Source organism: Lipophrys pholis, assembly GCF_963383615.2.
Source record: "Lipophrys pholis genome assembly, chromosome: 21".
In the NCBI taxonomy this organism is placed as follows: domain Eukaryota; kingdom Metazoa; phylum Chordata; class Actinopteri; order Blenniiformes; family Blenniidae; genus Lipophrys; species Lipophrys pholis.
The window spans coordinates 3,011,013-3,038,210 of record NC_137649.1 but is presented as its reverse complement, the minus strand read 5'-3'; the positions used below and the strand labels follow the sequence as shown (position 1 = coordinate 3,038,210).

The 27,198-nt window shown below is 44.9% G+C and overlaps 1 protein-coding gene across 2 annotated transcripts in view; it reads left to right on the top strand.

The window, feature by feature from the left end:
- epha7 (eph receptor A7) overlaps window positions 1–27,198 on the top strand; it is a gene marked incomplete at its 3' end in the record, with an annotated part of 117,371 nt that overhangs the window by 18,389 nt on the left and 71,784 nt on the right. For both annotated transcript variants that reach the window (XM_080490810.1, XM_080490809.1), the window contains exons 4-5: window positions 11,667–11,822; window positions 23,602–23,937. In XM_080490810.1, the coding sequence (XP_080346936.1) occupies window positions 11,667–11,822; window positions 23,602–23,937 (492 nt within the window). The remainder of the gene's footprint in view (window positions 1–11,666; window positions 11,823–23,601; window positions 23,938–27,198) is intronic.

The following is a 27,198-nucleotide window of genomic DNA, read 5'->3' as shown; positions in this document are numbered from 1 at the left end:
CAAAGTTGTGGCGATGCAGGTGTCAAATTACAAGCACTCAACCCATCATATTAGTGGTGTTGAGCCCAGTCTGCGAAATAAAGGCACGTTTGATCAGTCACTCATGTGCTGTCAAGCAAAGCAAGACTATGATGCTGGTGTCAAACTACCGGCACATGATGCTGCACACTGGGGGGCCAAACATTGTTGAGGGAGGGACTTGCTGAAGAATGCAGAGATGAACTAGAGCTACACTCGGTAGAGCGTGGTGCGGACCTCCACCAACGCCACATTTGTTTGTGGAACTGAGTTAGCATCACTAGCATGTTAGCCGTTAGCGCTTATTGATGCGACCTAGCCTGTCAGGTAGCTACATCCTCGTGGAGCGTCTCCATGGCAACAGACGAGGTGCCTTCTCATCCACTTTGTAAAGGAAATTGTTTTGCAGTTTTTTGGGGATTTATTCTGAAACATTTAGCCGTTGACATCCTAAAATCTAATCCTTGGATGATGCCAAATCATCCCTGAAGACCTCATGCAGTTCTGGTTTATAGTTTCTTTGAAAAGTTTGTAAAATACATAAATAGATACAAGTCAATAAATCAATATATTAAATGAATAAAAACATGCAGATGAAAACATAACCTTCCGCTCCAACGTTCGTTGGCGAAGTGAAACTTAAAGGACGAAGCAAGGATTCATTTAAACTGAATTTCGAAAAGCTGCTTGCGAACATGTTAAAAGGTTTCTGAAAAAGAAGTAGGCGGAGTAAAATAAAGAGAAAAGTCCCAAAACATGTTAGGAAGCCGTATTGTCGACTCTGATGGTTTCGCCTCATGTCACTTAGTTGTAAAACCCCGAAACGATGAGTGGAGGAGACGCTTCCCGGCGCTTCATCGCTCCTCCTGCATCCAAACAGCCTCATGATGTGAAAATCATCTGCGATTCCTCCGGGATCCCGGCGGCAATCATTCCCGGTCAGACACCTCATCAGACTCCGACCAGCGTTTTCTGCTCTGCAGCAGATCTGCTCCACATCACAGGAAAACTCGCCCGGCCCTCATTTCTCCACCGTGTTATATATATACTCACCGGTCACTTCATTAAGTCCACTCACACAGTCAAATGAGATTCTGTACGGCCACTCCACCGTCGATTCAGCTCCTATAAAGAGGATAATACTGCTTCTCGTTGGAGATTGGTTGTATTAGTGTCGTAGTAACCGGATGGACGGTGTTTTATTGAAAGGTGTTTCATGATAATCTCTTTTCCACATCACTGCACATAAAAGGAACGTTTTTTACCCAGGCTGCGCGGCATTAGGTGATTCATGATGAAGACAGTTGATGTTAGCCTTTTTCAGATTAGTTTTTTAAAGAAGCGCTCTTTGTCGGGCCCGATGATTTACACCATCTGTGGTTTTTCTGCGGTTCCCACGAGCAGCAATTCAAAGGTAGGGATGGGAATTGATACGATTTTTACGATTGTGATTCCATTTTCCATTCCAACAATTCGGTTCCTTATCAATCCTTTTATCGATTCTCAATTGGAAATGAAACCTGCCGCATTAACAGCAGAGGATCTCGTTGCTGCTGCCGCTGGTTGAGATTCTCTCCACAGCGAAAACACGACATTCACTCAAAGTTCTCGCTGCTGTGTGAAAAGGTTTCTGCATGTTTCTATTACTTCCTCCCTCTGATCAAACATCCAGTAAGTTGCCCTGTTGCCGTCCTTCCTCCTGACGTGGAACCAAAGGTTCCGGCGTTTGTGCCGCTTGGCGCCATGTTGGTGCTGGTCGCTCTGGTCAAGTCATTCACGCCGAGTGGACTGGATAAGGGAAGGAATAGAACACTGGGAACTGGTTCTCAGGAAGAATCGTTTTTCGATTCTCATCTCTGTTCTAAAGTGGCACAATTTGCTGACTCTGTCATTTTGCTTGATTTTCATGCTTCTGACTTCTGCTCTGTGGCCACAAGGTATAAAATACTGCGGGTCCTCAACCGATGAAAAGTTTCTCATCACCTTCTCTCATGTTTATTTTCTCATCAGGTGTTGAATCGGCATGAAATCACAGTTCAGCTGAATTAGTTCCCATTCTGATCAACCTCCTGTGACTTGTAGACTCAACATGTTGCTATGGAGACAATGTCAAATTTGTGATATATTGTGGGATGCTAGTTGCGATTAGCATTATCCTACAAATAATCCACTCTGCTGAGCGGCACACCTTCGCTCTGCCAAAGCTTCGATTTAGCATTTTAATGCAGCCAGCTGGTAAAATACTCCGAACTGAGCCGACCTGTTTATCTCAGCGTACTGCATACGGTGACGCCGAAGGTAAAACAATAAACTGTAGTTTCTGGGAGTTTGGCAGCTCTAAACACACAATATAAAGGGCAAGTTTTGGAATCCAATCTGTCAGCAAACGTATAAGATTAACACAGCAAGTGGCGCCGTGTCACCCCCAGACAAGAGGAATGAGTCTTTTCTATTTTGGCCATGGAGGGATACGTCAGGCTGTCGCCGCTGCTCCCTCCCGCTCTGTCCATCACCCGCCGTGTCATGACACTGCCAAAGCTTCAGCTGAATTGGACGTAATTCAAGAATGTTAAGAAGCTTTGCTCAAGGGAAAAGGAAATAAAGAGAGATCCGATGAAAAAATACAGGGGGAAAAAACAAGCGTTTTCTGTGTGTCTGCGCCAGATAAGGAGGCTTTGTTTTACTCTCTGGGATGGCGTGATTGAGACGGTAGGGAACTCTTTTCTCAGGCTCCTCAGACTCTTCGACTTAAAAAAAAAAAAAAGGAAAGAAAGAAAGAAAGTGCTGACTGCAGCTCGTCCCTGCGCACGTTGCCTGAATCAAAGTGCTTGACCACTGGAAGGAGGAAATTACAGATGCTGGCTGCGTAGCCTGGAATGTAAGCCTTGTATTTTCCCCCTCGCCGCTGAACCTCAGCCCGCTTCTCTGAGGACGGACTAATTTCTCAGCGTCGTAAATAAGCCTGCTGTTTTGTCTGCTGCTGAGCGTCTTTAACTGGCCCCCGTGTCAACACGCAGCCAGCCGCCTCTTTATCTGCAGCAGAAGAAGAGCAGACTTACACCAACGGGCCCTTTTCCAAAGACTCACTCCCCAAACACTTCATCCTTACAAATGCAATTACACGTTCGGCTCAGACTCCTCTTGTCCAAGCTAATGGTTAAGAGGGATTTTCTTTCTCCGACGATGTTCCAACATGTTTGTGCGTCGCTGCTTGCCAGTAAGGTGTCAGTCGCCGTGTCATCGGAGGAGGCTAACGGGCGAGCCCAGTCGATGTAATTGCTTTGTAGATACTTGGAGAAAAGCAGCGTCGCTGCGGGGAGAGTCGACAAAGAACCTCTCACTCACTATCGGCCCATCTTTCGCTGAGTGTCTCTTTAGCATCTGGTGCCAGGAAGTGGAACCCGCCAACAGCGAGCCGGCGAGCGATGAGGCTGCTTCTGCTGCCGCCGGGATGGGAACGCCGGGCCGCGGCCGGCTGTGTTTGTACTTGTCACTCAATGCACTGCCAGTGGTGGAGAAAGCTGCTGAAACACTCCGTCGCCACCCCTCCCCTACTCCCTCCCTCCCTCCCTCCCTGTGTCATACAATCGTTAGAGTTTTGAGGCCTGGTTTAGCGCTTTGTTGCTTCTGTAAACATTTCCGGGTGCCAGGCGCAGTCGGGTGCTCTGATAGACCCAGGATGCTCTCGCTGAAAACAAGAAATGCAAGGAAAATCAGCTGCAAGCTCTTGAGGCCGAGTTAAAAGACGAGTCTGGTGGAGTTCAGCACAGTTTTGAAACTTGGTTCAACAACTGCAAAGGCTAATGCAGAAAAGTGTCCTCGATATTCCTTCAACAACAATTATCAGAGTTATCAGCATCATTCCACTATGTGATGTCACTGTTTTTAAAATATTCCCTAACCAGCTTATTAGCAGCAGTTCCTTCACTTGTCATTTTACATGGATCGTAAACTGGTCCAAGGGTTTCCTGACAATTTGCTTTGCTGGAATAATCATCAATGGTATGCCCCGTCGTGCTGACCTCTGGCGTATCTGCATGTTGGTTTCCCGTCATTTCAGTTGATATATAGAGAATTATGAACGAAACGTCTCCAAAAATGTCAAATGGTTCAACCACAGCTGCCATACTCCACTTTAGACCGGGATCAGTGGTCAAAACAGGAAGTCCAGCTTCCTAACAGCAGCTCCAGCTTTTTTTTCATCTTCATTCAGAGGAATGTTTCTACAAGGTGGAAACATTCCTCTGAATGCCCATGCTCTGGACTGACAGGAAGTGAGACCCGCTGTGGGCTTCTGCGGTCTTTGGCAGTAATCGATCCAGTTTGACGGCTCTTCTCTGACCACTGGCATCAACAAAACCCTAAATCAGAAGCCTGTTGAATCCTACAGGCTTCTGATTTACATCCTGTCAGTGCTTCTCGTTGATGATGTGAATGCGGCCAATCAAATAGCAGAGATAGAAGAACCCTCTCTTAGTTCAGGTGAAGCACTCTGGGGTGAGCGCTTCCTGGCGACACTCTGAGATGTGGTCTGACTCACAGGGAGGATCTGTAATCGTGATGCTATTTGTTGTCGGGGCTCGAAGTCTTTGCTCTTGTGTAAAACGGTGACGCAGATTCAGCCACAATTAGCCTGCAATTATTTTGACAGTGGGTAATTTTATCATGGACAAACGTCCACACGACTCAGCTGCCACCTGCCCAACGACTCGTCAGCTGCTCGCCAACCAATAAAAATACAGATCACGATGACGCGTCGATCAACATGACCCCAGAGAAAAAAAACTAACTGTTCGATTATGATCGAGGTAAAATGCAAAAGTGAAAAGGTTTCCTGGATTCAGAAGACGGGGGCCACCTTGTGGAGATTGAAGCCACATCGTACACAACCCACTCGACCACGACATCGTGGTCACAGCATTGTTGTACTTACGTTAGTACGTGTGTTGTCTCCGATTCAGTGGAGCCCACTCTGAATGATGTGTTGTTTTAATAGTAATCCTGCTCGTCAAAGAGAAGCTCCTTGGTAATTTCTGAATGTTTGATACGTTTGAAGAACGTCGGTTAGGTTGATGTTGGTTGAAATGACCGAGCTGGACTTTTTCCTCTGTATCATGTAAGTAATGTCGCATGTCCATTTATGACTATCTCTGTATTGGAGCATGTTGTGAAAGCGTTGGCTTCGTGCTGTTCAATTGGTTTATCCAGTGAAAGCTCCCAAAGAGTAAGTAAAGTTTTAAGAAACTGGAATTATCCTTGAGAGAGGTGTTTAATCTGAAACGCTCCTCTTTCTAAATGCCTTGGGTCTTCATCTCACATGGGAGATGGTCCAAGTCTCTGTTGGGTTCCCACCTCCTCTCTAACAGGCCACCGAGCCGACGAGCTCCCAGAAACCCAAAGGCAGACAGACGTCTTATCGCAGCGTTAAAACGCGGGGTGCGGTGGGCTGAGAGCGGCGAGACCCGGACGGCGTTCCAGGGAAAATCCGTCGTAGTCAATATCAGCATCCACGGTGTTTACACTGCCTGTCAGATACCAAAACCCAACATGGTGTCCTCTCTGCTGTTTGCTGAATATTCTGGCTCATCGCCGCTCCGGAGCTCTGCGGATACTTTTCACCCAGTCAGCGCTCAGCGCCGGGCGCTCGCTGCCTCCTCGTGGCTCTGTTTTCAATTACTGACTCAGAGGAAAGGTAGAGAGAGAGAGAGAGAGAGAGAGAGATTGAAGATAAAGTCTTGTCGTTTTTCCTCTTGGAAACAAAAAGAGAAAAGGTCTTGTTTCACAGGGTTGCGGCGGGGCGATAAATGGAGACTGACAGGGCTTTCATGTCGCTGAAACGGGGATACCCCGAACCTCGGCCTCTTCTTCATGCTGATGTGGAAGTGTTAAAAAAATTCTGGACCCGTCACAAGACGCGGCGGCACAAGATGGGAAAAAAAAATCCTCCGAATGGAGGAGCGAAATCCCACAAAGCTGGTCAGAAAATCATGGCTTACTTCCCCCAGTGCCTCATGAAAAATGCATTTTTCGGGTGTAATTTGTTAGTTTGTATGCAGAGATACTCACAGAGGTATAGATTTCTCACCGATTTATATATATTTTTTTTCCCGAGGAAACGGCGCGGCCCAGATTGCTGTTTTCCACCCGGTGTGGATTTGCCCACTTCCAGGTGAAAAGAGCCAGAACATGTCAGGCTTTAGCTGCAGATCACAGAGAGGCTGGCGGCTGCACGCTTCACAAATACAAGACACCGGGCCGACAAGCCATTATGGAGTTTTTAGAGCGTGGACGCAACACATTACGTTATACGTGTGCTGAATTAGCGCGTCTGCATTTTTAGCAAACAGTCGCCAAGGAAGTAAAATATGAGCCAGGATTCTAGTTTGTGTTACGATAAAGAAGGACGAAGTATCAATAAGGAAAAAAAAAATAATAATAAATATGTATACATATATACAAATATATATACATATTTTGTTTTTCAGAAATTTTACTTTTAGAAATATATATATATATATATATATATATATATATATATATATATATATATATATATATATATATATATATATTTGTATATATGAGCCAGGATTCTAGTTTGTGTTACGATAAACAAGGACGAAGTATCAATAAGAAAAAGAAAAAAAGTATATATATATATATACACATATATATATACATATTTTGTTTTTCAGAAATTTTACTTTTAGATATATATATATATATATATATATATATATATATATATATATATATATATATATATATATATATGAGCCAGGATTCTAGTTTGTGTTACGATAAGCAAGGATGAAGTATCAATAAGAAAAAAACTAAAGATATATATATATATATATATATATATTTTTTTTTTTTTCAGAAATGTTACTTTTAGAAACAGTTTTAATAATTGGTGTATTAGTTGGAAATCTTTACATTTGCAGCTTTAATATCTTCAATAATACGTTTTTAATCAACTGTATATGTGAAAACAGACTTTACACATTATTTCCAACATTTAATTGAACTGACCCGATAAGCATAAATATATAGCACAACCTTTTCCATCTTTAAATTCAATCTTAACAGTTTTCAGTTTTTTCCCTGCAGCTAAGAAACACAATATTGTCTGATTAAGAGCTGATGAGCCTGAGCTGCACTTCCCAGACGTAATTCATTTTAACATAAAAGATGTTAAAATCCTCCAGTTGCATTATAAAACCTAAACGTCAGAATGAGAAATAGACTTCTCTTCTTCTACTTTAGGACTGCAGAATAGATTGAGAGCAACAAAAAGAAGACACCTGCAAAAAAGTGAGACTGAAAAAATCTGCGAAAATGGACAGAAGGTGTTTAGTTTATAAATAATAAAATTAAAAGATGCTTTGTGTTTATCACAGTTTGCAGAATAAATGGAAAATTGTGAGAAGTTCTGTGTGATGCCACAAAACCAGTAAAGATAAAATGACTAAACGTGAATTTTCTCCCTCGACAATCATTGTTGGATCAGATGAGTTAAACTTTAATTTGGTTTAAGTTGCGGAACCTATTTTTTTTTTTTGGTAATTAATCAAATCTGACATTTAAGACTTGTTTCAGGCGTGACCATGTAAAAGTAACATGGTGTAGATTTTTATTCACATCCTGGCTAAACAGCCCATAAATCTTTTTCCTGCTATTGATTATATATTTGTATATCCCTGTTTTCTGTTGTGGACTCGGGTCGGACATGACAGTGATTTGTAACGTGATGAAATGTTGGCGGTTTAAGGTGAATGATTGTCTCACCACGGCGGCCGTGACGAGTCTCTCCTGATTAGTCATCCCTGTGCTCTGGGTTTGTTTACCTCCGGGGTCGAAGGTGAAACCATGAGACGATCCATGTGCTGGTGCTTATCTCGCTCTCTCTCACACACACACACACACACACACACACACACACACACACACACACACACACACACACACACACACACACACACACACACACACACACACACACACACACACACACACACGCGGCGCTCGCTATAAATAAATCGCACTCCTCCGCTGACCCGTGGATTCATTAGAATAAAAATGGCCGGGTTATTTCCCTCCCGGGTCGGAGTTTATCCTCGGGGCGATCGCTTCGACACGACGCCGCTTCACGGCCTGATGATTTGTCCCGCCGTGCCCTCGCCATGATGGGGGTTCAGGTGTGACGCCGACACTCTTTGACACGGGTTTAATATCACCTGGAGACGGCCAGTGATCGGTAATGACGGCTGAGATCTGGACTGAACCCGGCTCGGCCCGGCCCGGCCCGGCCCGGCTGGAGGAGGAAATACGACATTACATCACATTTTCATGAAAGAAACTCAACAACACACAGAATCACAGCCGAATTCAGCATCTCTGGATAATCAAAGGGGAAGATGCCAATATGTTGTGTTCCTAAACTATTTCCCTGTTTCCATTGTGCTTTAAAACGGTACGCCGTAATGTAAGATCTAATTTTATTACGGGATCAGATCATTTGATTAGTTCTGTACAACGGGACGCCAGTCACATTTCACTCTGATGCAGAATGGCGAGTTTATATCTTAATGACTGAAGATCATACCAGCGTCTGTTGTTTCTTTTTCCCCACAGTTTAAAATAGGATCCTCCCTTTTTTTTTTATTATTCATTTCAGACAAACGTGCAGGCACATACACACAAATACACCTATGTACCACACACACACACATACTTCTGCATATCCATGTATAAAGCCCCTTTGTTGATAATCTATATAAATAGTCAGATTTAATTCAGCATGACTGAAAAAGGATTTGGAAGAAGTAAAACTGATCTAATCCTACACCTTCTCCATTATTCAATAGTCACATTTTATAATTATCCTTCCTCCTGATTCCTATGTATTAAACATATATAGTAGTTTATGTGTAGATATATACAGTACGAATGTCATTGAATAGAAATGACATATTTTATAGTTTAGGATTCATACCCAGAAACAAAACATGCTCGCAACCACACAGCGGCATAGAAATATGCAGTCACACACACACACACACGTGTACCGTCGTCTTCATCGATGTCCAACTGAGTCGCTTCTGATGATGTATGAAGTTTTACATCTGGTTCTTTTTGCAGCGGTGTGATAATAGATGTGTGACGTTAGAGTGTGTTGTTCAGGTTGGGCCGTACAGTGGGATATGGTTTACACACACACACACACACACACACACACACACACACACACACACACACACACACACACACACACACACACACACACACTGTGTTATTTACCTTGTGGTTATAACCGGTGTGATATTTAATTGCTGGACTGCAACATGATATTGAGGTGGAGGTTATTGACGCTGGCCTCTACGACAGCAGATCATTTACTCCGCGCTCGGCCACCACATGTTGTTTACATTGTGATTTAAAGTGACGGCGCACCGTTTGCCCTGCGCTCTGCGACGCTCCGGCGACCACGTTGGCCTCTGGAATGATGTGTTATTAAAGTTGTGCCGTGCTTTACGTTGAGCTCTGTGCTGTGACTCGGGCAGCATGTTATTTCGTTATTTATGTTGTGCAGAAACGCTTTAGCAGTTTCCCGGTTACTCTGTCGTGAGACAACATGTACATGCCACACTGCGCCGTGCAATGGCCCAACAACGCTTTCATCATGCAGTGCAATCACAGTGCAGCGTCGCCCGCTGCAACAGTACCACGGGCCTTACATCACTGAGTCCCACTATTAATGCTAATCCAATGAGGATTATTATTTTTTTTTTGCATCACAGGACATTTGCATTATCACCACAAGTCGCTTGAACCGTCTCATTTCTGTTCTCCAGCACAATGTGCAGGTCCAGGAGGGGGGACAGAGCTGCACCTGTAAACTTTACTCTTGCTGGGATTTCTTGACGCACGCTGCCAGAGAAAAAGAGCCCGGTGATAAATTACGAGCAGCTGATACTGGATATCAGTTGGAACGGTGAAGTCGGCCTTGAGGGAGGGGAAGTGTGAGTGAAAACAGCTTGTTTCAGAGAGAACGGCTGCTTAAAGCTGCAGAAGACGTCAGTTTGAAGTAATAACAGGCGAAGCAGCAGTGGCTGGTGACTGTCGGATCCAGTGTGTCCAGCCTTTAAATGAGCCTGAATAGGAACTGGACTGAGGAACTTAGAGAGGCTGCAGGGAGCTGCTTACCATCACGTCTCGTACCTGCAGCACTTTTTATCCTTTTTAAATATTGTTTCCACTGAACTTTTAAAGTGAAGGTGTTTTGTACTTCTTTTGGTTCAGCGTTCAGCCCCTAGTTCTCCCCAGGGGGACCGAGCTGGAAAGGAAATAGCATTATAAATTATAAATAAGAACAATTACACGTTTCTCCTGTTTTAGGGTAAAAATGCACTTTAAAGGTCAGTTTTTAATCATTTCCATCTTTGCTTTGCTTTGCTTTTTTGGGCTTCATGTGGAGGTCTCTGGACTCGGAGCGTCACTCAAACTGAAACGGTGAAATTCAGCCTAAATTCATCAAGGCCAGGCAGATTGATATGTACAGCACCGTTATACTCAATTCAATACAATAGATTACATTAGAATCATAGAAATAAAGCAAGCTGTTAAAAAAACGAAAGTGCATTTAAAAGTCCAAAGACATTTAAAACAGGAGACAAAATAGTGAAGAATTTCAAATTAAGCCGATAAAAATGCTTTGATACTGAAAGACTACAGCTGAGACATTTTGAGGAAAGATGGAAACCAATAATACAAACGACAAATCGGAGATGTAAACTCTTTTCCTCAAATCTATTTATTTTGATGCTTTTTCTGACACTTGTTTTTTAAGTATAACCAGCTGTACTGTTGGACTTTTAGAGACGAGTCAGAATCCAGTTTGTGGTACCGGTGTAACATTCTAATGATATGTAGTGGTGTGTGTGTGTGTGTGTGTGTGTGTGTGTGTGTGTGTGGTGGTGTGTGTGTGTGTGTGTGTGTGTGTGTGTGTGTGTGTGTGTGTGTGTGTGTGTGTGTGTGTGTGTGTGTGTGTGTGTGTGTGTGTGTGTGTGTGTGTGTGTTTTCAGCCCTGATTGAAATGAGCTGACAGTTTGAGCAGACCTCCGGGGTTCAGGACGTTTGTTCCACACGTGAGGAACATAGAAGCAGAACTGGTTCTGGTTCTGGTTCTGGTTCTGGGAACACACAGTAGACCGGTCCCAGACCACCTGAGGGTCTGGAGGCTTCACAAAGAACTAATAAACCATTCTGTGCTCCGTAGACCAGCAGTGAGATCGGGGACCGTGGTGACGTGGTCCAGGTTCTTGGTGGTTTAAAGACTTAAGGTTCTGGAGCAGCTGAAGCTGTTCAGACCTGCAGAAACACCGTGACAGTGATCTAGTTTGTATGGGTCTTGTTCGGCCTTTGTTTTTCAGGTGGTACCAGGCAGAGCGAAATAGATTCTAAGTGGTTGAAACGTTTGCTTCTCTTCAGTTTCACAATACGAAGCGTCACTCTTATCAGAGTCACGCTTTTGGTCGTGTGTTGGACCCCTGCTTCATAGACTGATCAGAACTTTATCTCAAGGTGTTTCAACAATCTCTGGTGGGAAGCTGTGTGACTGAAGTGTGTTTGGTATTTCTTTCCCTCAGCATGCGGCCGTGGCTTCTACAAGTCCTCCTCCCAGGACCTCCAGTGCTCCCGCTGCCCGGCGCACAGCTTCAACGACCGCGAGGGCTCGTGGCGCTGCGACTGTGAGGACGGCTACTACCGGGCGCTGTCCGACCCGCCGTCTGTGGCCTGCACCAGTAAGCACCAGAAACACGCCGCCGCCGCCGCGCAGCATGTCATTGTAATTATGTTTGCAGGCTCGCGCGTCTGCTTTCCGTCTTCGCCCGTTGCTAATGATGAGAGCGGCAATTGGCCATTTCCCGTCTGAGAGATTGAATTACAGTCGGCGGCCTGCGCGGCTACAAACCCTCTGCGTCTTCATTTGTCCCGGCCGGCGGAGCGACCATGTGACAGCCTCTGATGGCTTATTTACACCGGCTGGGGGGAGGGAGGCTGCTTTTCCTTCCACATCTCTCAAACCTGTATATTTTATTTTTTTATGCTGTTGTGCGTTTCTCTGCCGTGAGCTCCGGTGTGGAGCGGTGGCGGCCCAGCAGTTCACGCTAGTGCCTTATCTCTGGGAGGTAAACACAATCTCTGCCCCTTATCAGTGCGCCTTCTCCCCGCTGATAGTGTACGGCACCTTCTCCCTCTCACTCCCGTCAGCTGTTGGTGTTGGTGATGGTTTTTGTTTTAGGCTGAATGAGCAGGCTGCATTGTGGTGTTTTACTTTGTAGGGTTTTCTGTCGGTCAGACTCTCTGGTCCACACCCCGAGCGCCGCTTCAGTTTTCCCCCTGTGCCCTCAAAGTAGGCCAAGTCAGTGTGTGTGTGTGTGTGTGTGTGTGTGTGTGTGTGTGTGTGTGTGTGTGTGTGTGACAGAGAGTGACTGCTGCTCAGATAATATGTAAATACCAGTTTACAGCCCTGCGTGGGCTTGTCTGTGTATTAAATCGGGGTATCAGGAAGAGGACTTGGTTTGGGTTTAATGTGAATTCACGGCCCGTTGAGCAACATCTCTAATTCAGCAGGCGTGTAGCCAGAGGTGAGTTCTCCTGCTCTGAAGCCGCACACTTCCACACAGAAACCTTATCTTTAAGTGAACGTGTGCTGCCAGTGAGGGGAGAAATACAAAAAAACCCCAGTAGTTATTAAAGCCTGAGGTTTGCCAGAAGGTGGAAGGAAACAAAATATTGCTATTATACCTGAGATAAGAAAGTAATTCATCTGTTAATGAGCTGTGGTTTCTCACCGCGGATCATATCGGCCTTTTTCTTTTCACCGTCAGAACCTTTTGGGACAAACAGGGTGTGTCTGGAGAAACCACCTCTGGCTTTCAACACATCCAAACTCGGTGGTGTCCAACCTGAGGTCCAGGACCCTCTGGGGGGTCCGCCAGGGACCGCGGTGTGACCCAGCCGGTGAAATTAGACTGAACTGTAAAGACACTTTGTTTAATTGACCTGCGAGACCTGGAAATTCTTTTTGTTTTGAAAGTTCCTACTTTTGTGTCTTTTATGAGTCAATCTGAGAAATACAATGATGGTGAGCCACCGCCATGTAATACAGATTACAAGCACTTAATCTGAGCACAAGGTCTGATGTGTGCTTCCAATGGATTTACTCATTAACTCATGATGACGATGAACCAATCAGAGAGGCTTTACCTGTCCCTTTAAGATCCAGGTGCACCTTCACTTTATGATTATGATATTAATTTATAAGTGAGCAGGGGTAAGGGGTTCACTATTTAAAAAAAATAAAATAGATGAAGCTAGACCATTGTATCTATCCTCATTAGTTTTTTTTATTTAATATTAGATCTTATGTGTTCTCTGCAGGCCTCCTAGAGCTCAGTCCAACACTTTAGAATGTCACAGTCACACATAAACTGGCGAAGGAACCAGCATGAATATCATAATCAACATTTCCATAACAAATAATGTTTTATTCTTCAATGAAAAGCATGAATGATGTGCAGTTATCCAAACGTGTGTCAACATTTTGGAAATGAAAAATTAGATGGATCATAGGTCCATAGATGTTCTGCAGATAGAATTCCTCAGCATCTTAGAAAGGAAATTCCTCCATATTCCTCCTCTCTGCTTCAGCATTTGAACCTATCAGGATGAGTCAGAGAATTAAGAACCAATCAGAGACCGCCTTTCAAAACGTATAAACCACATGGTATCAATTGACCAATCACGTTGCTCGTTACTGGGCGTAATACAAAGCCGAAAGTCAGTCGCGAGTTTTGTGCTCGAGCCCATAGTTTGCTATATTTTTGCGAAAAAAAATTAATTCAAGCAAAATTAGAAGGTGACAAGTAGTGATGGACATTATACACATACTCTAGAGGCTTTGAGCTATTTTATCAGCCGTCTCTTCCAAAAAGTGACCGTCTAAATGACGGCTGGACGGCTCGCTGACTAAACCATGGTTCACACAATAACGGTGCGAGGAGCCACTGAAAACATAACTTTCTCAAAACGCTTAGTCTCCATGGAATCATGGGAAAACGCAACTTCTCTGAAGTGCTGCTACTGTGAGTGACGGCTGTAGTAAATAGTTCTTCTGCACATTCACAAGTAGATAGTTCTCCTGGGACTTGGTAGTTTTATTTTGACAGTCACTGTAATAACAATCCAACTTCGTACTTTTATTTTGTCAGTCACCTTCAAATACGTCAATAGCAATCCAACTTGGTAGTTTTATTTAGACAGACACCGCAATAACAATCCAACTTGGTAGTTTTATTTTGACAGTCACCGCAATAACAATCCAACTTGGTAGATTTATTTTGACAGTCACCTTCAAATACGTCAATAACAATCCAACTTGGTAGATTTATTTTGACAGTCACCTTCAAATACGTCAATAACAATCCAACTTGGTAGTTTTATTTTGATAGTCACCGCAATAGCAATCCAAGTTGGTACTTTTATTTTGACAGTCACCGTAATAACAATTTAACTTGGTAGTTTTATTTTGACAGTCATCGTACCAAAAATCCAACCTAGTGGTTTTATTTTGACAGTCACCGTAACAACAATCCAACTTGGGCGTTTGTCCACTAGAATGTCGGCGTTCTCCCAGCGCTATTGTTTCGAGCTCATTGTTCTCTGCTGCGTGTGTGTGTGTGTGTGTGTGTGTGTGTGTGTGTGTGTGTGTGTGTGTGTGAGTGTGTGTGAGTGCTTTCATTACAGAAACAAACAACAGCACCAACTAGTGGCCTGGCATGCTAATGACACCGTTTTCAGTATTTGTTCTGTTTCCATAGAAACAGATATGGTATAAAAGGACCTGACCTCCCTTCACATTAAGTAGTAATGTTTCACTCAGGTGTTGCTGTGGCCGCTGGGGTCAGTATAGAAGACCAAATAAAAGAACACATATAGTTCTATTTGAGACGTCTCTATATAATATTAATGCAGCAGAGACCTAAAGCAGTTTCCAACTGTAAAAACAGCCTTCGCCCCCAAACATCCTCAGTTTGACGTCATCATCCCTCCGTTGTTTAGGGTCTTTGTTCTGTACTGTTCTGCACATTCCGCCCGATTGCTCCAGTGTTTTACAGAACATCCCGCTGTACGTCAGCCTTATTTTGGGACGAGCTGAAGTCTCCTGAGATCCTCCGTAGTTCCTCTCGTGTCCCCAGAATAAATGTGCTGCTCTCGGTGTGAGCGCGCCCGAGTGTTTAGCTCCTTCCCCGTCCTCGGGTTTGACACAAGACAAGGACATAACTCAGGCTAAGCAAATTCGAGGCCTGCCGCCGACCGGCAATCTCTGGGCGGAGCACGGAGGCAACCACACAGATCTTGTTCTTAAAGACAGGTCCATTACTCACTTCTCCAACCATCCTAATCGGATGTTAAGGCTTCACTCCGACGCCGCTCCCAGTGATCAAGGGCAGCGCTCGCATGCGCTGGTGAGAAACGGCAGAAAGTTCTTTGGCGGTGTCCTCTGGCTGTTCCCGTCTGGGTAATCACCTTGGCCAAGCAGTGCAGTAATTACCGAAGTTGCCTAATGCACACTTTCCATTATTCATTTTCATTAACTTTAGGGTCCACTTGATGACCCCATACCATTATATGTAAATATGTATTTTTAACTTGTGTGAATAGCTTCGCCCTCTTCCTCATTCACCGGGCACAATTTTTCGTGCGTCCGCTGCGTACGTGCATCTCCTCATTCACGGCTGGATTAAGTCACTGTGACCAACAGTCGCTGTGATTTGCCTTCGTTTTTTTTTTTTTTCCCCTTGCCAGCCCCCGCTCCATCAGGAGAGAATAGTAATTGAAAATGAATTTGCTCTGCCTGAATAAATAGCTTGATTGACAGATTTTTTTAAATAGGGGGTTTGTAAAGCTACCATGTCGTAGGCCCTAGCAAAACAGTGAGATGGATCTCTGGCACACACAGATTAAGAACGTGTCCATGAGGATTTGAGGGGAAATGAGATGAAGATGTAATGTGGAGACGTGAAAAAAGCCAAATCCACGCTGAATAAAGATGAGCAGCAGAAGTCTCTCCCCCTCCTAAATTCATTGTTTCCCACGCAGTGTGTGTCCTAAGAGGAGGCGGATTCACAGGTTTTCGCTTTGTGAGGAAAAGTTTGTCGTCGGCATTCGTATGCAAAGAAGATGAGCGATATGGGAAGGCCGGCGCGTCGGTGGGCTTCTTCTCCCGGAGGCGAGACACGGACCGGAGTTGTTGTTGACAGGCTGGAGAGTCGAGCATCAATCATGCAACAGCTGTGAGCGGTTCTGCTGGAAGCTCGGGCCTGAAAGGGACGATTGTCGTCCCCCCCCCCCCACACACCCCCCACACCCGGACATCACGATTTCAGTGTGAAATATACACATGGTGAAAAACTGACATCGATAACACAATAGTGCAGTTAAGCCCTGTGGATTCAGGGAAAGTGTGTGATTGACTAAATAAAAAGAAGTAATTGATTAACAGCCTGAAGGACTTCATAGCAGGAAACCAATAGAAATGACCCATAAACTGCTTCAGGCCAAGAGAGGAGCACTGAGCAAACCTCACAGACGGTACCATCTACGGAAATGTTTTCATTTATCTCTAAATATATTAGTATCACAATACTCACCTGAGCTTCTGCTGCTGGAATTCAGTATTGGGTCAGGTTCGGTGCGTCTCGATGGAAATCTGGTCTCTATGAATAGTTTTTAACGGGGATTGACTTGAAAACGACTTTACCTCCGTGGGCTGTGCGGAACTTCACATGGAGACCTTGATTGTACTTGAATTTGCCAACATTTTAAATATGAAAGTATGAAGACGAAAAACCTGCACCACACCCACCCTCTTTCAAGCTGGGCTCCTGAGCCCCACTGCATGATGATGCCACCTCCATGCATCATATTGATAACTCTAATTAGACACTTAACTTTCTATGCTGCAACCACGTCTTCCTAATAGTGTGGATTTACTGTATGTCACTCTAATTACAGTCGTAGTAGCTCGGGGAGGTCCCATAAAGAGTCATACTTGGCGTTTATGGATATACAGATATGTATAGATTACAAAATGTGAGAACTAAAAATGTATTTTTGCAGGACACTGTGCCAAACAACGTCTCTTCTCTGTCCAGAGTGGATTCAGCTCAGGATCCATGTGCTGAAAACCTTCAGTCATTACCAGTTCTTATGAGTTTTTCAAAATATGTCAGAGTGAGGGTTAAGTAAATAACAACATATAGCCTTCTTTTTGCAATCCAAATTATATAACAATACATCAGGAATTCATAGAATTATTTCTTTGTACTTGTGTGAAAGCGTGTTTGGAGGTAGATCAGCCAGTTCTCTTCTAAGAGTCTTGAGGATTCTTTAAAGTCCCACGAACTGAATCGATTCAGTTGATGAACGAGCTGAAGTACATGGACTTTATATTTCTCAAATACTTTTTAAATGGACTGAATCTTCTGGAAACGATGTTTGACAGTTCAACACTTAATAGTACACGGCTCGTATGTTTATTCATTCAATAAAAACTTTTGATAGATTGATCTTTTGATGATATGTAATAGGAACCTACTCTGTCACTGTTCAACATAAGAATTAGCTTCAGTGGATTCGATCTGATGTTTATAACCCAACCTTCACTCTGTTTGGCAGATTTAGTCATTTCTGGTCAAGATGATCTTCCGGTTGTAAGAAGCCCGACTGCTCTTTGAGGATCAGTGAGAGAAAACACAGATGTTGGTATTTACATTTGAAAGTGATCCGTGCCCGTCTCCGCCATGCAAATTCCATGAAAATCAGGACGTGTTATTAAATCCTGCCAATGCAGCCGGTTCACTCAGAGAGACGACAGAGGAATACTGTGCTGCCTCACTGTGGGACACACAGTGACAACTCTCCTCCAAAGCTCGTCTCCCATGCTTGGGAACTTTCTGTTTGTGTACGTCGTGCATACATATCAGGAAGTACGAGTGAAATCTCCCAAGGTATGCAGAAAAAAACTCTGTCTGACACGCTTCGCCCTAATTTCCTGTTGGCGTCCGCGAAGCCACGGCGCCTCCTCCACACACTGGAGCTGAAATAGAATTTTCAGCTTGCAGCACACTTTGTGTGCTGGTACCAAATCCAATATTGAGGAAGCATTGAAATCTTCGGGTATTACACACACACACACGCACACGCACACGCGCACGCGCACGCGCACACGCACACGCACACGCACACGCACACGCACACGCACACGCACACATCCTTCAGCTAAGAGCAAAAGCTCCTTTTCCTGAATCGGCATGTCTTCCCTCGTCCAGGTTTCTGCTGCAGCCACATCATTAGAGGCCAGGTCACAAGGTCACGACACACATTTGTAGAGTGAGGATTACCTCGTGGGCCATTTGAATACTACTCACCCCTCTCCGCCCCTTTCCCCAACGCTCCCCAATTAGAGCGCCAGGCCAGCTAATAGGCTGCGGAGGGTTAAGGTAGCCCCCCGAGCGCCTCTCAAGCCCGATAAGCGGCAGATTCTTCCTTTCTAAGCCAGGATTTACTCGGGTCTTACAACCCTGCACAGAGTGGAGATGAGCTTTGAAACGTGACCTAAAAACAATCCACCTCCACACCGTGTTTTCTGCAGGGTCGGCGGTTCGCTGCAGCGCGTACAGAAGACACATTTCTCACAACTTATCCACGTGTGAGTGTGTATGAATCTCAAATTCTAGGTTGGACTGTCAGAATCTGTGCTCTGCTGGCATCGAGGAAAGAAAAATCTGAGTTTTATCCCTGAAAGAAAATTGCTAAATCTTTCAACTCAAAGGGGAAAAAATGTGTTTCTGAGACTGTTTAACTAAGATGAAGCTCAAAGACGAGGTCAGATGTTTCAAAGGTCACATATTATGCAGTTTTTCACCACTTTTACAAAGGTCCAACAACATTGTATTCAAAGTGTATTTCCACAAATCTTGGTCCTGAGTTTCAGCCAGTCTAAGGGCGTGTTCACATTTCTCTGTTTGATCCGGACCAGAGTCTCTTCAGGGAGTTTCTGAGACAAAACGTTTCGTTTGGGCGTCTCGACGCTCCCCCAAACTCTGAACCGGATCTAACAAAAGATCTGTGGTGTCCTTGAAAACGTGGGTCTTGATCCTCATGCAAATGGTCTTTCCAAAGCTAACCCCGCGAATCAGAAGAAGCAGACACAAAGAAATTATTGGAGTAGAGAGGAAGGTGTAGTGAGGAAGACTCATTGTTATCTGGTCTGAAGACTTTATATCACGGTTGTTTGTGGCTACCCATTAGCCATGAGCTAACTAGCCTAGCTACCACAGGCTAAAGCTACTGGTCTTCCTCTTTTGGTCTGGACCAATCAATGAGCTGTGTTCCTCTCTGGTCAGTGTTTGTTTCACGGCGACGGCGACGCCAAATGAGCAGCTGGGGTAATTGCGTGACGTTTTCCAGGAGGGACTGGCTATTTCCCAGTGTGATGTCATGAAGGGAACATTTCTGATTCACCTGTATGAGCACATTCATTCGCTAAAAAGTGGAGCGAGCGAGTGACGGAGATGACAGACTTTCTTCACTTCCAGAGCCTCATAAACAGACTGTAGGATGAAGATTATTCACACTGCAGTTTAGTTTCCGTCAAGCCCCAGATAACAGACCTTGATCATTCCCAGGCTTTTTTATGGTTCTCTTGGAGATACAAGCCCACAGGGGGCCGTGAGCCTTATGTTGAATACCTCTGTTTTATATTTAACAACATAGAATAGTCCGCCCTCGCACATGCACACTTCCCCGGTCACGGCGACAGAGTGGAGTGATTGAGACGTCTCAGGCTGTGGGGGCTCTGGCAGGCTAATCCATGAAATGAAACCTGACTGGGAGGAGGAGTGAGAGGAGAGAACACCGAAGATAAGAGAGAGAGGGGGAGTGAGAGAAGAGGAAGAAGGCAGAGCGACGAGCCCGTCGGCCATCAGGACGAGCTCACAGACAGACCGAGGAGGGATCAGGGTGCGGCGCAAATCTGGGCCGCAGGTGAAGTGGAGGCGAGAGGAGTCTCACATTCCTGAGTCCAGACGGAGCGTGGTGCGAGAAACAAAGAGACGCCCGGGCAGAGGGAGGAGAAGAAAGAGAGCTGGAGTGTTGGGGACTCTTCAAACAGACCGGGCCGTGTGATGTGCCGTCTCACCGCATCCAGGCAGAAGTGTGTTTCCTCCTTCAAAGGCCGGACGGAGGCTCGCCTTCATCTCGCTGCTGCATCGTGTGTCTGTGTGACCTCAACTCTGCAAACCAACAATGGAGTGCAATCAAAATAAACTGTCGACAGTTATGACATCATATACAGAGTTAATGTGAGGAAAAAAACCCGAATCCATGAGTGTGGAGGAGTAGTTGTTGTCCAGTGGGAGGATTGGTCCCCCTTCCGATCCACAGGTTGGGTTAGGGTTCTGAGTCCTGGTCGCATCGTCAAGTCTCCTTCAGCAAAACATTGATCGTCAAGTTTCTTCCGAAGGTTGTTGGAGCACCAAAACAGTTGGTGTGTTTGTGTTGATAAACTACCAAAACATTAATGGAGTTCTGGAAAATAATTACCAATAAATACTAAACTGGTAGTACTGCGAACATGTACTTCTGAAAGACCAACCGGATGAGGACTGATCAATTGATCGATCATGATTAAGTGCTGGTTGCTACTCAACAGGCTGAGAGTCTAATTGTTGGCTGATGGATCACAGCTTCCTTCTAAAGAGTAATTCACTCTTAAAAATCACGAAAAAGAAACAATGAAAACCAAAAACATTTGTACCAGAGGAATACAAGGTGTTTTGATTCTGATCTATTGGTTATTAGTATTTATTGAGTTTCAAACAAATAACCACCTAATAATATGGAAGCAGATGTATTTACCATTTATGGTAAAGTAGAGACCAGAAAGTACAATCGTCACCAGAATTACTTAATAGCATAGAGTAATAAAAGTAGTAATAGACTATAAAACTGTCCCAATATTGGACTACCGTACATACAGAACCAACAATTCTTATCCAAAACAGATTAAACTGTTTGAGTATTCTGAAGAAGACATCAAACTAAGTTGGCATGAAAAAATACTTAACCAGTAAGTTTCAAGTATAACAGTACTGTTATATATATATATGTTGACAGATTTGTTAACTATGATGCCAACAGGGGCTACTAGTACTCTTCTTTGATACCATTTCCAAAAAATGAAGACGCTGGTATGGTTCATCAGACAAATTGATCTATAAGATTATTCTTTAAATATTGTGAGACTCCATGTATTTTCAGTGGAACCTGTCAAGCACAGGTATTCTGATTGAAAAGAATGAATTTAAAGCTTCAGTTTGAACTTAATGTTAGATTTGTAGCTCGACTGATCACAAACCAAACTCATGAAGTTTTAATCAGAAATGAACTGGAGGAACAGAGAGATCCGCGGCGTGTTGAAGGGAAAAAACAGAAGCTTAGTTGATTTGTGAGAAGGATGACGGAACGACGAGGTCACACACATTCAAGTAATGTGATATATACGGAGCCATGTGCAGCACCTGAGGCCCGAGCGAGAGACGCTCTGGTCCGCAGTGCAGCCGAGGCCGAGGAGGAAAGGACGGAGGAAAGGACGGAGCAGGCCGGCTGAGCGCCAGGCCTTTGTATCTGCCGGTTCCCCTTCTGTTTGGTCCAGGAGCAAGATGGAGAGCCTGGGTCGAGTGTCAGCTGAAGTGGAGAGGCGCTGTTGGCAGTCCTCCTCTCCACTTCACCTGCCACAGGTGGCTCTTTCATCTTCCTCCGGTCCTGCAGCCCGGCTCTTATCTCAACCCCGCCGTCGTGAATATGGATGTCTGTGCCGAGCCCCCGCCTCTGAAGGCTGGAGGAACAAATCTCATAAGATCCGTATTAATGAGCCTGAACATTGCAGTTTCTGCCAGCGATGCATATGTATGACCGGGTTTGTTCGGTAATGTGACAAATTTAATGAGACGCGTGTCCCTCCCCAAAGTTCCCCTCAAAGAATCTTCCAGAGAGAAAATAGAAGTCCCAGAGTACTAAATGCAGGTATTCTTGAAACATCCATAAACAAAGAATACCACTCCTATAATCTTTACTACTTCAGGGGGAGATTATTTATATCAACATCTGGGCCGTAAAAGCCAACAGCCTGGAATGTGAAAGATGAAAGCAGCAATTTGTTATTCATTGTTTTACGAGACGAGCTAATCTCTTTGCCATTACGCCAACATTTATAGGCGACTTTTGAATCAGGCAGAGGTAGCTGTGGCTGCGCGTGGAGTGAAACTCTATATGGCACTTACGGGCCGGTGATAATCCAGGTTTAAATCTCCTTCGTAAATTCTGCGGGCGAGCTTGGCTCCGGAGTCTTATTCAGTGGGATGTTCAGTTTAAGAGCGCTGCCGCCGACGTGATATACCGACGAGAACGCAAAGCCAGCAAAGCCCGCCGCCTCCCGCCGAGCCGGCGGCGGGGAAGGAGTGTGTCCCCCGATTAGCATTTCATTTGACCGTGCAGCCAGCTCCGTCATTTCCATGGCAGCTGCAGATTTTCTGCTGTTAACAATCACAGGATAAACAAAACCCCTCAGTCCATCTGCATGAATCACTGCCGTGTTTGCATGAGTACAGCGTAAAATGAAGCCACGGCGCTTTGAGCTTCAATCCAGAGCAACGGGACTTATTGAAATACTTCTCCTCTGACGATGTGTAAGAGATGAAAGAGTGACAAATCGATAGAGCGCGTTAACTCATTCGGTTTTGGGCACCTCGCATGTTGACAGCTTGTTATGTGCCGCTCCCTCACTCCCTCACTTCCTCACTTGTGTTCAACAGCTAATTGCAGATTAAGCCAGTGAGTCAGAAACAGTTTAATTGTTGTACGAGTTTATGTCTTCAGAAGAAGAATGATATTCCTCCACGTTTCTTAAAGTGGCTTTTACCAAGGAACAAATTATGGAAAGTCGTTCAGTCAATCCAAAAGAATAGACGTCTGTTTTGTTGAAAGATTCAAAGCAGCTGATAGTTCCAGTAATGAGGCTTCAGGTTCTCCAAAGTCAGACCTCATCCATGTTGTTCAGCGAATATTTTGATGATATGGATGGACGGTCGCATTTTCAGCTTTTTACTTCAGCTGTGAAACCTGTGATGACGTACGTGGGTGAAGCTGAGGCCCAAAGTGGGTTTTGGGGATTTAGCGAAATGACGTCACCATCAAGACTCCCCCGGAGTCTGACCCGGTGCATCACAGCGCCGCGTGCCTCTCAGTGTACCTGGGACACTTTTTCTGGATCGGACTCTTATTATAATTGAGTGTCAGTGTTTGGCTGTGGGCTGAGGCTGGCATGTTCCCTCTCTTTTTTCCTCTCGGAGAACAGTGAAAGCACAGATCCAGGCGCCGCACACTCTTGGCTGTCACTTTCCTTGGCACTGCGCTTGTTTAATTCTGGCCACCGTTGTGTCCACCCTCTGACAGGACCTCCCTCGGCGCCGCAGAACCTGGTCTACAACATCAACCAGACCACCGTCAGCCTGGAGTGGAGCCCGCCGGCCGACACCGGCGGCCGCAACGACGGCACCTACCGGGTTATATGCCGGCGCTGCAGCTGGGAACCCGAGGAGTGCGTTCCCTGTGGGCCCAACGTGGGCTTCTCTCCAGCCCAGTCGGGATTAGTGGACACGTATGTGACCATTGTGGACCTGCTGGCGCACGCCAACTACACCTTCGAGGTGGAGGCGGTCAACGGCGTGTCGGAACTGAGCCGCACGCAGAGGCTGTTTGCCGCGGTCAGCATCGCCACCGGTCAAGCAGGTAAGGACTTTTACCTCGACTTGTTTGACTCCTCAGCTCCGGAAACGCAGCGTTTGATGGTATGAATGCAAATGTACTTTCCCTCAGTTTTTCACTTGAAGGAAATCGTTCAGCAGCTTTGGGAAATATTATTTCTGATTTAGGTCGATAACGGTGTGTGTGTGTGTGTGTGTGTGTGTGTGTGTGTGTGTGTGTGTGTGTGTGTGAGTGTGAGTGTGAGAAAGTATTAGCTGAACTCATGATGGAGACAGGAGGTGGGAGGAAACACTCAGCTTGTTCTTTTCAGAGGACAGAAAAACATCCACCAGCGCCGCCGCAGCTCCACACTCCATCTTGTTTTCTCTGTTTATTCAATAGAAAAATAAACATGATGCTATAAACTGCTTTATTGGTAATTAAAGAAGACCCCCGGCATTTCTTTAAACCTGCTGTGTTTGGGGTAGGTCATGCTGACCTTGACCGTGTTTGCAGCTAAATGTTTTCGGCCTGCAGCGATGCTAAAGCTAAAGCTAAAGCTAATCTTCGTGTGATTGTCCTCGGTTTCTGGGACGTTCCAGATCTTGTGTCTCCGGCTGTGTTGTCGTCGACTTTAAGCTTCTGTGTTGGATGAGAACAGAAGCCACGGAATGAAACCACGTCAGCGTAAACATTGTTCCGTGGGTCACGCTAACTTTAGCCTCATTAGCTCGGTGGAACAATCACTGCGGTTTTTATAACGAGCGGAAAAGCTTCTGCAGCTTCTCGCACAAATCGTCACAAACATGTCCGTTGTTTGGAAAGTTGTTTTGGAACCGAGCTACAGCTCACTCCCAAATGTAATTTAAGACTTTATTGGCGCATCTTTCTGAACACGTTGAACGACATGTTGACGTAACCTTTCTACATCTTGGAGCTAAAAACACTAACATCAGCATGTCCTTCATAACGTCATTGAAAACAGATAATAGGCTGAAATAAACAGATATTTTTATTTACTTTCTCGTGTAAAATCACCAATGCTAATGTATATTTTTTTTAATTTGATACAAGCGAGGTAATGTGGGTGCTAACGCCAAAGCTAACCATTTAATTAAAGCTGAAATGCAAAAAATACATTTTAAATCCACCTACCCTGAGAGCTATGTAATCATACAATATGCAGTATTGTTGAGTATGATATAAAAATATGATATTAAAAATGGGCCGACTAGTAGTGTAGCTTCTATCTTACTGCTCTTACGTCTACTTCTTGGTCTTTTTTTTATTTCTATTAAATAAGTTAATCCCACAATCTTTCGGACTTGATCACAATCGATCACAGTTTTCTTTTCATATGTAAAATTAAATGTTTTTATTTACTGAGAACAAACGCGCAATGCATTGGACATGTAGTTTATTGAAGTTTTTGTAAAACGTGTATTGCGAGAGACAATAGATGTGCATTACATTGTGTAGCCTCCGTCACGCCGCCGGCTCGGGTCCTACTGATCGTCCTCATGAAGCCGCTTCACTGTGCATCAGCTCCGAGAGCATTAGACATCACGAATGCACCAGTTGACACTTTAATATTAAACCACTCATAAGCAAACTACAGTAATGAACCCCATTAACATTAATGGCTATAGCGTGATATGATCCATAATATTTCCAGTATGCACAACACTCAGATTAATTTAATGTGTATATCAGCACTGCAGTGGCAAACAGTATTCGCTTAGCAGTGATTCAGACTCCCGGTGGTACCTGCTGAAGAGCTGCCGCTGTGCTTGGAGCCGCGCCTCCAGGGGAATCCGCCGTAATTAAAATGCTGTGTTTTGCCTTGACTAACTGTAAATCCCTTTTTATTAATTATTTCTATGGATTCACACTACAAGGTTCCTGTTTCACTCTCGAGTGTCCGTGAAACGGCGCTGGCCCGCCAGACTACGCTCCGGCTGTGGTGATGAACAGCTTTTGGTTGGGAGTCTCTCCATAGCGACCCCTGTTGGCTGCCAGGCGGCGGTACCAGCCCGTCAGGCTCCTGATGCGTTTACACTTCAGCATTTTCATCTTTGACACTATTTTTCTGAGCCCGAAGCGAAGCGTTTCTCCTCAGAAATGTCCGAAGGCTACGGGAGGCGGTGCTGATCTGGGCTGCCTGGATGTGTTCATGTGTGGGGAAACGCAGATGAGCTGAAAGAAAGTGCGTGTGGTTACGTAGGTGTGGGACCATGAATTTAGCGAGAAACGAAGTGGCCGGAGGCCAGAGAGGTCGTGCAGCCGAAGATCAGGAGTACGGCGGGGTGAGGGTGACCTGCAGGACAAAGACGGAGATATAACAAGCGGCACGTGCAGGTTAGCGTGGCATGCGGACGGTACGCGATTACTCAGTTAACCTGGCGGAGTGTTTAGCCTTTAGCTGTTGTGAATGAGAGCAGTGTTGTGTTTGTCATTTTGAGTAAGTGGCACCATTACTGTGATGTAACACTACATCGATGGAACCAGGAGGCAGCGGCACTGAAAGTTCAGTCCGTCACCTGTGGTTCTAACGGTCTGTGGCCATCGTGTGCTTTTACATTACATCATTTACCTTTTGTTTGGGGGTTTGAAGAAAAGCCTCCTAAATACTATTTAGAGTATAATGAAGGACTGAAAAACCTCTTTGGAAAGCCAAACTAATCAAATTCCTTCGGGGTTAGCAGCTCTTCAGTCAGGGCGACCCTCTCCATCTGCTCAGTCGTAGGACAGCAGGAGAGAATAATACCTTTACCATGAAGGCTGGAATTACACAAGACTGCAGTGAATAGAATGAATTAAATGTGCAGCGAAGGAAAGTCAGCGGTGCTTTTGATATGTTTTCTTTGTATGCACACATTGTAGATATGAGAGGTTTAAAGAGGCCAGCGTTCATTCTGCAGTGGCCTGACCTCAGATTATCTCTGCCAACAACAACCAATGAGGGCATCCGACAGAGAGTCACGACCGTGTCAGCTTGTGGATTTCAATCTACGCTGGAGGGAAGAAAAAATATAATACGTGGCTTTTGGAAACCGTTTATTTGTTGACTGGTTTAAGTGGCAAAGGAAAAAAGCTTCTTCCCAAAATATCCCCGACTCAAGATCCACCAATGTGGTGAGTTGAGTTTTCACGATGGATGGATAAGCACTGATGTCATCATGCAAAGTTGTCCTGCTTTAAAGAGCTTCTTTTAAAAAAAGCACCGTGGTTTGGGTCAACAGGAAATACTCATAGTTAAAAGAACAAGGACCCGCTGACGGGTTTCACTGAGGAAAGCAGAACAGC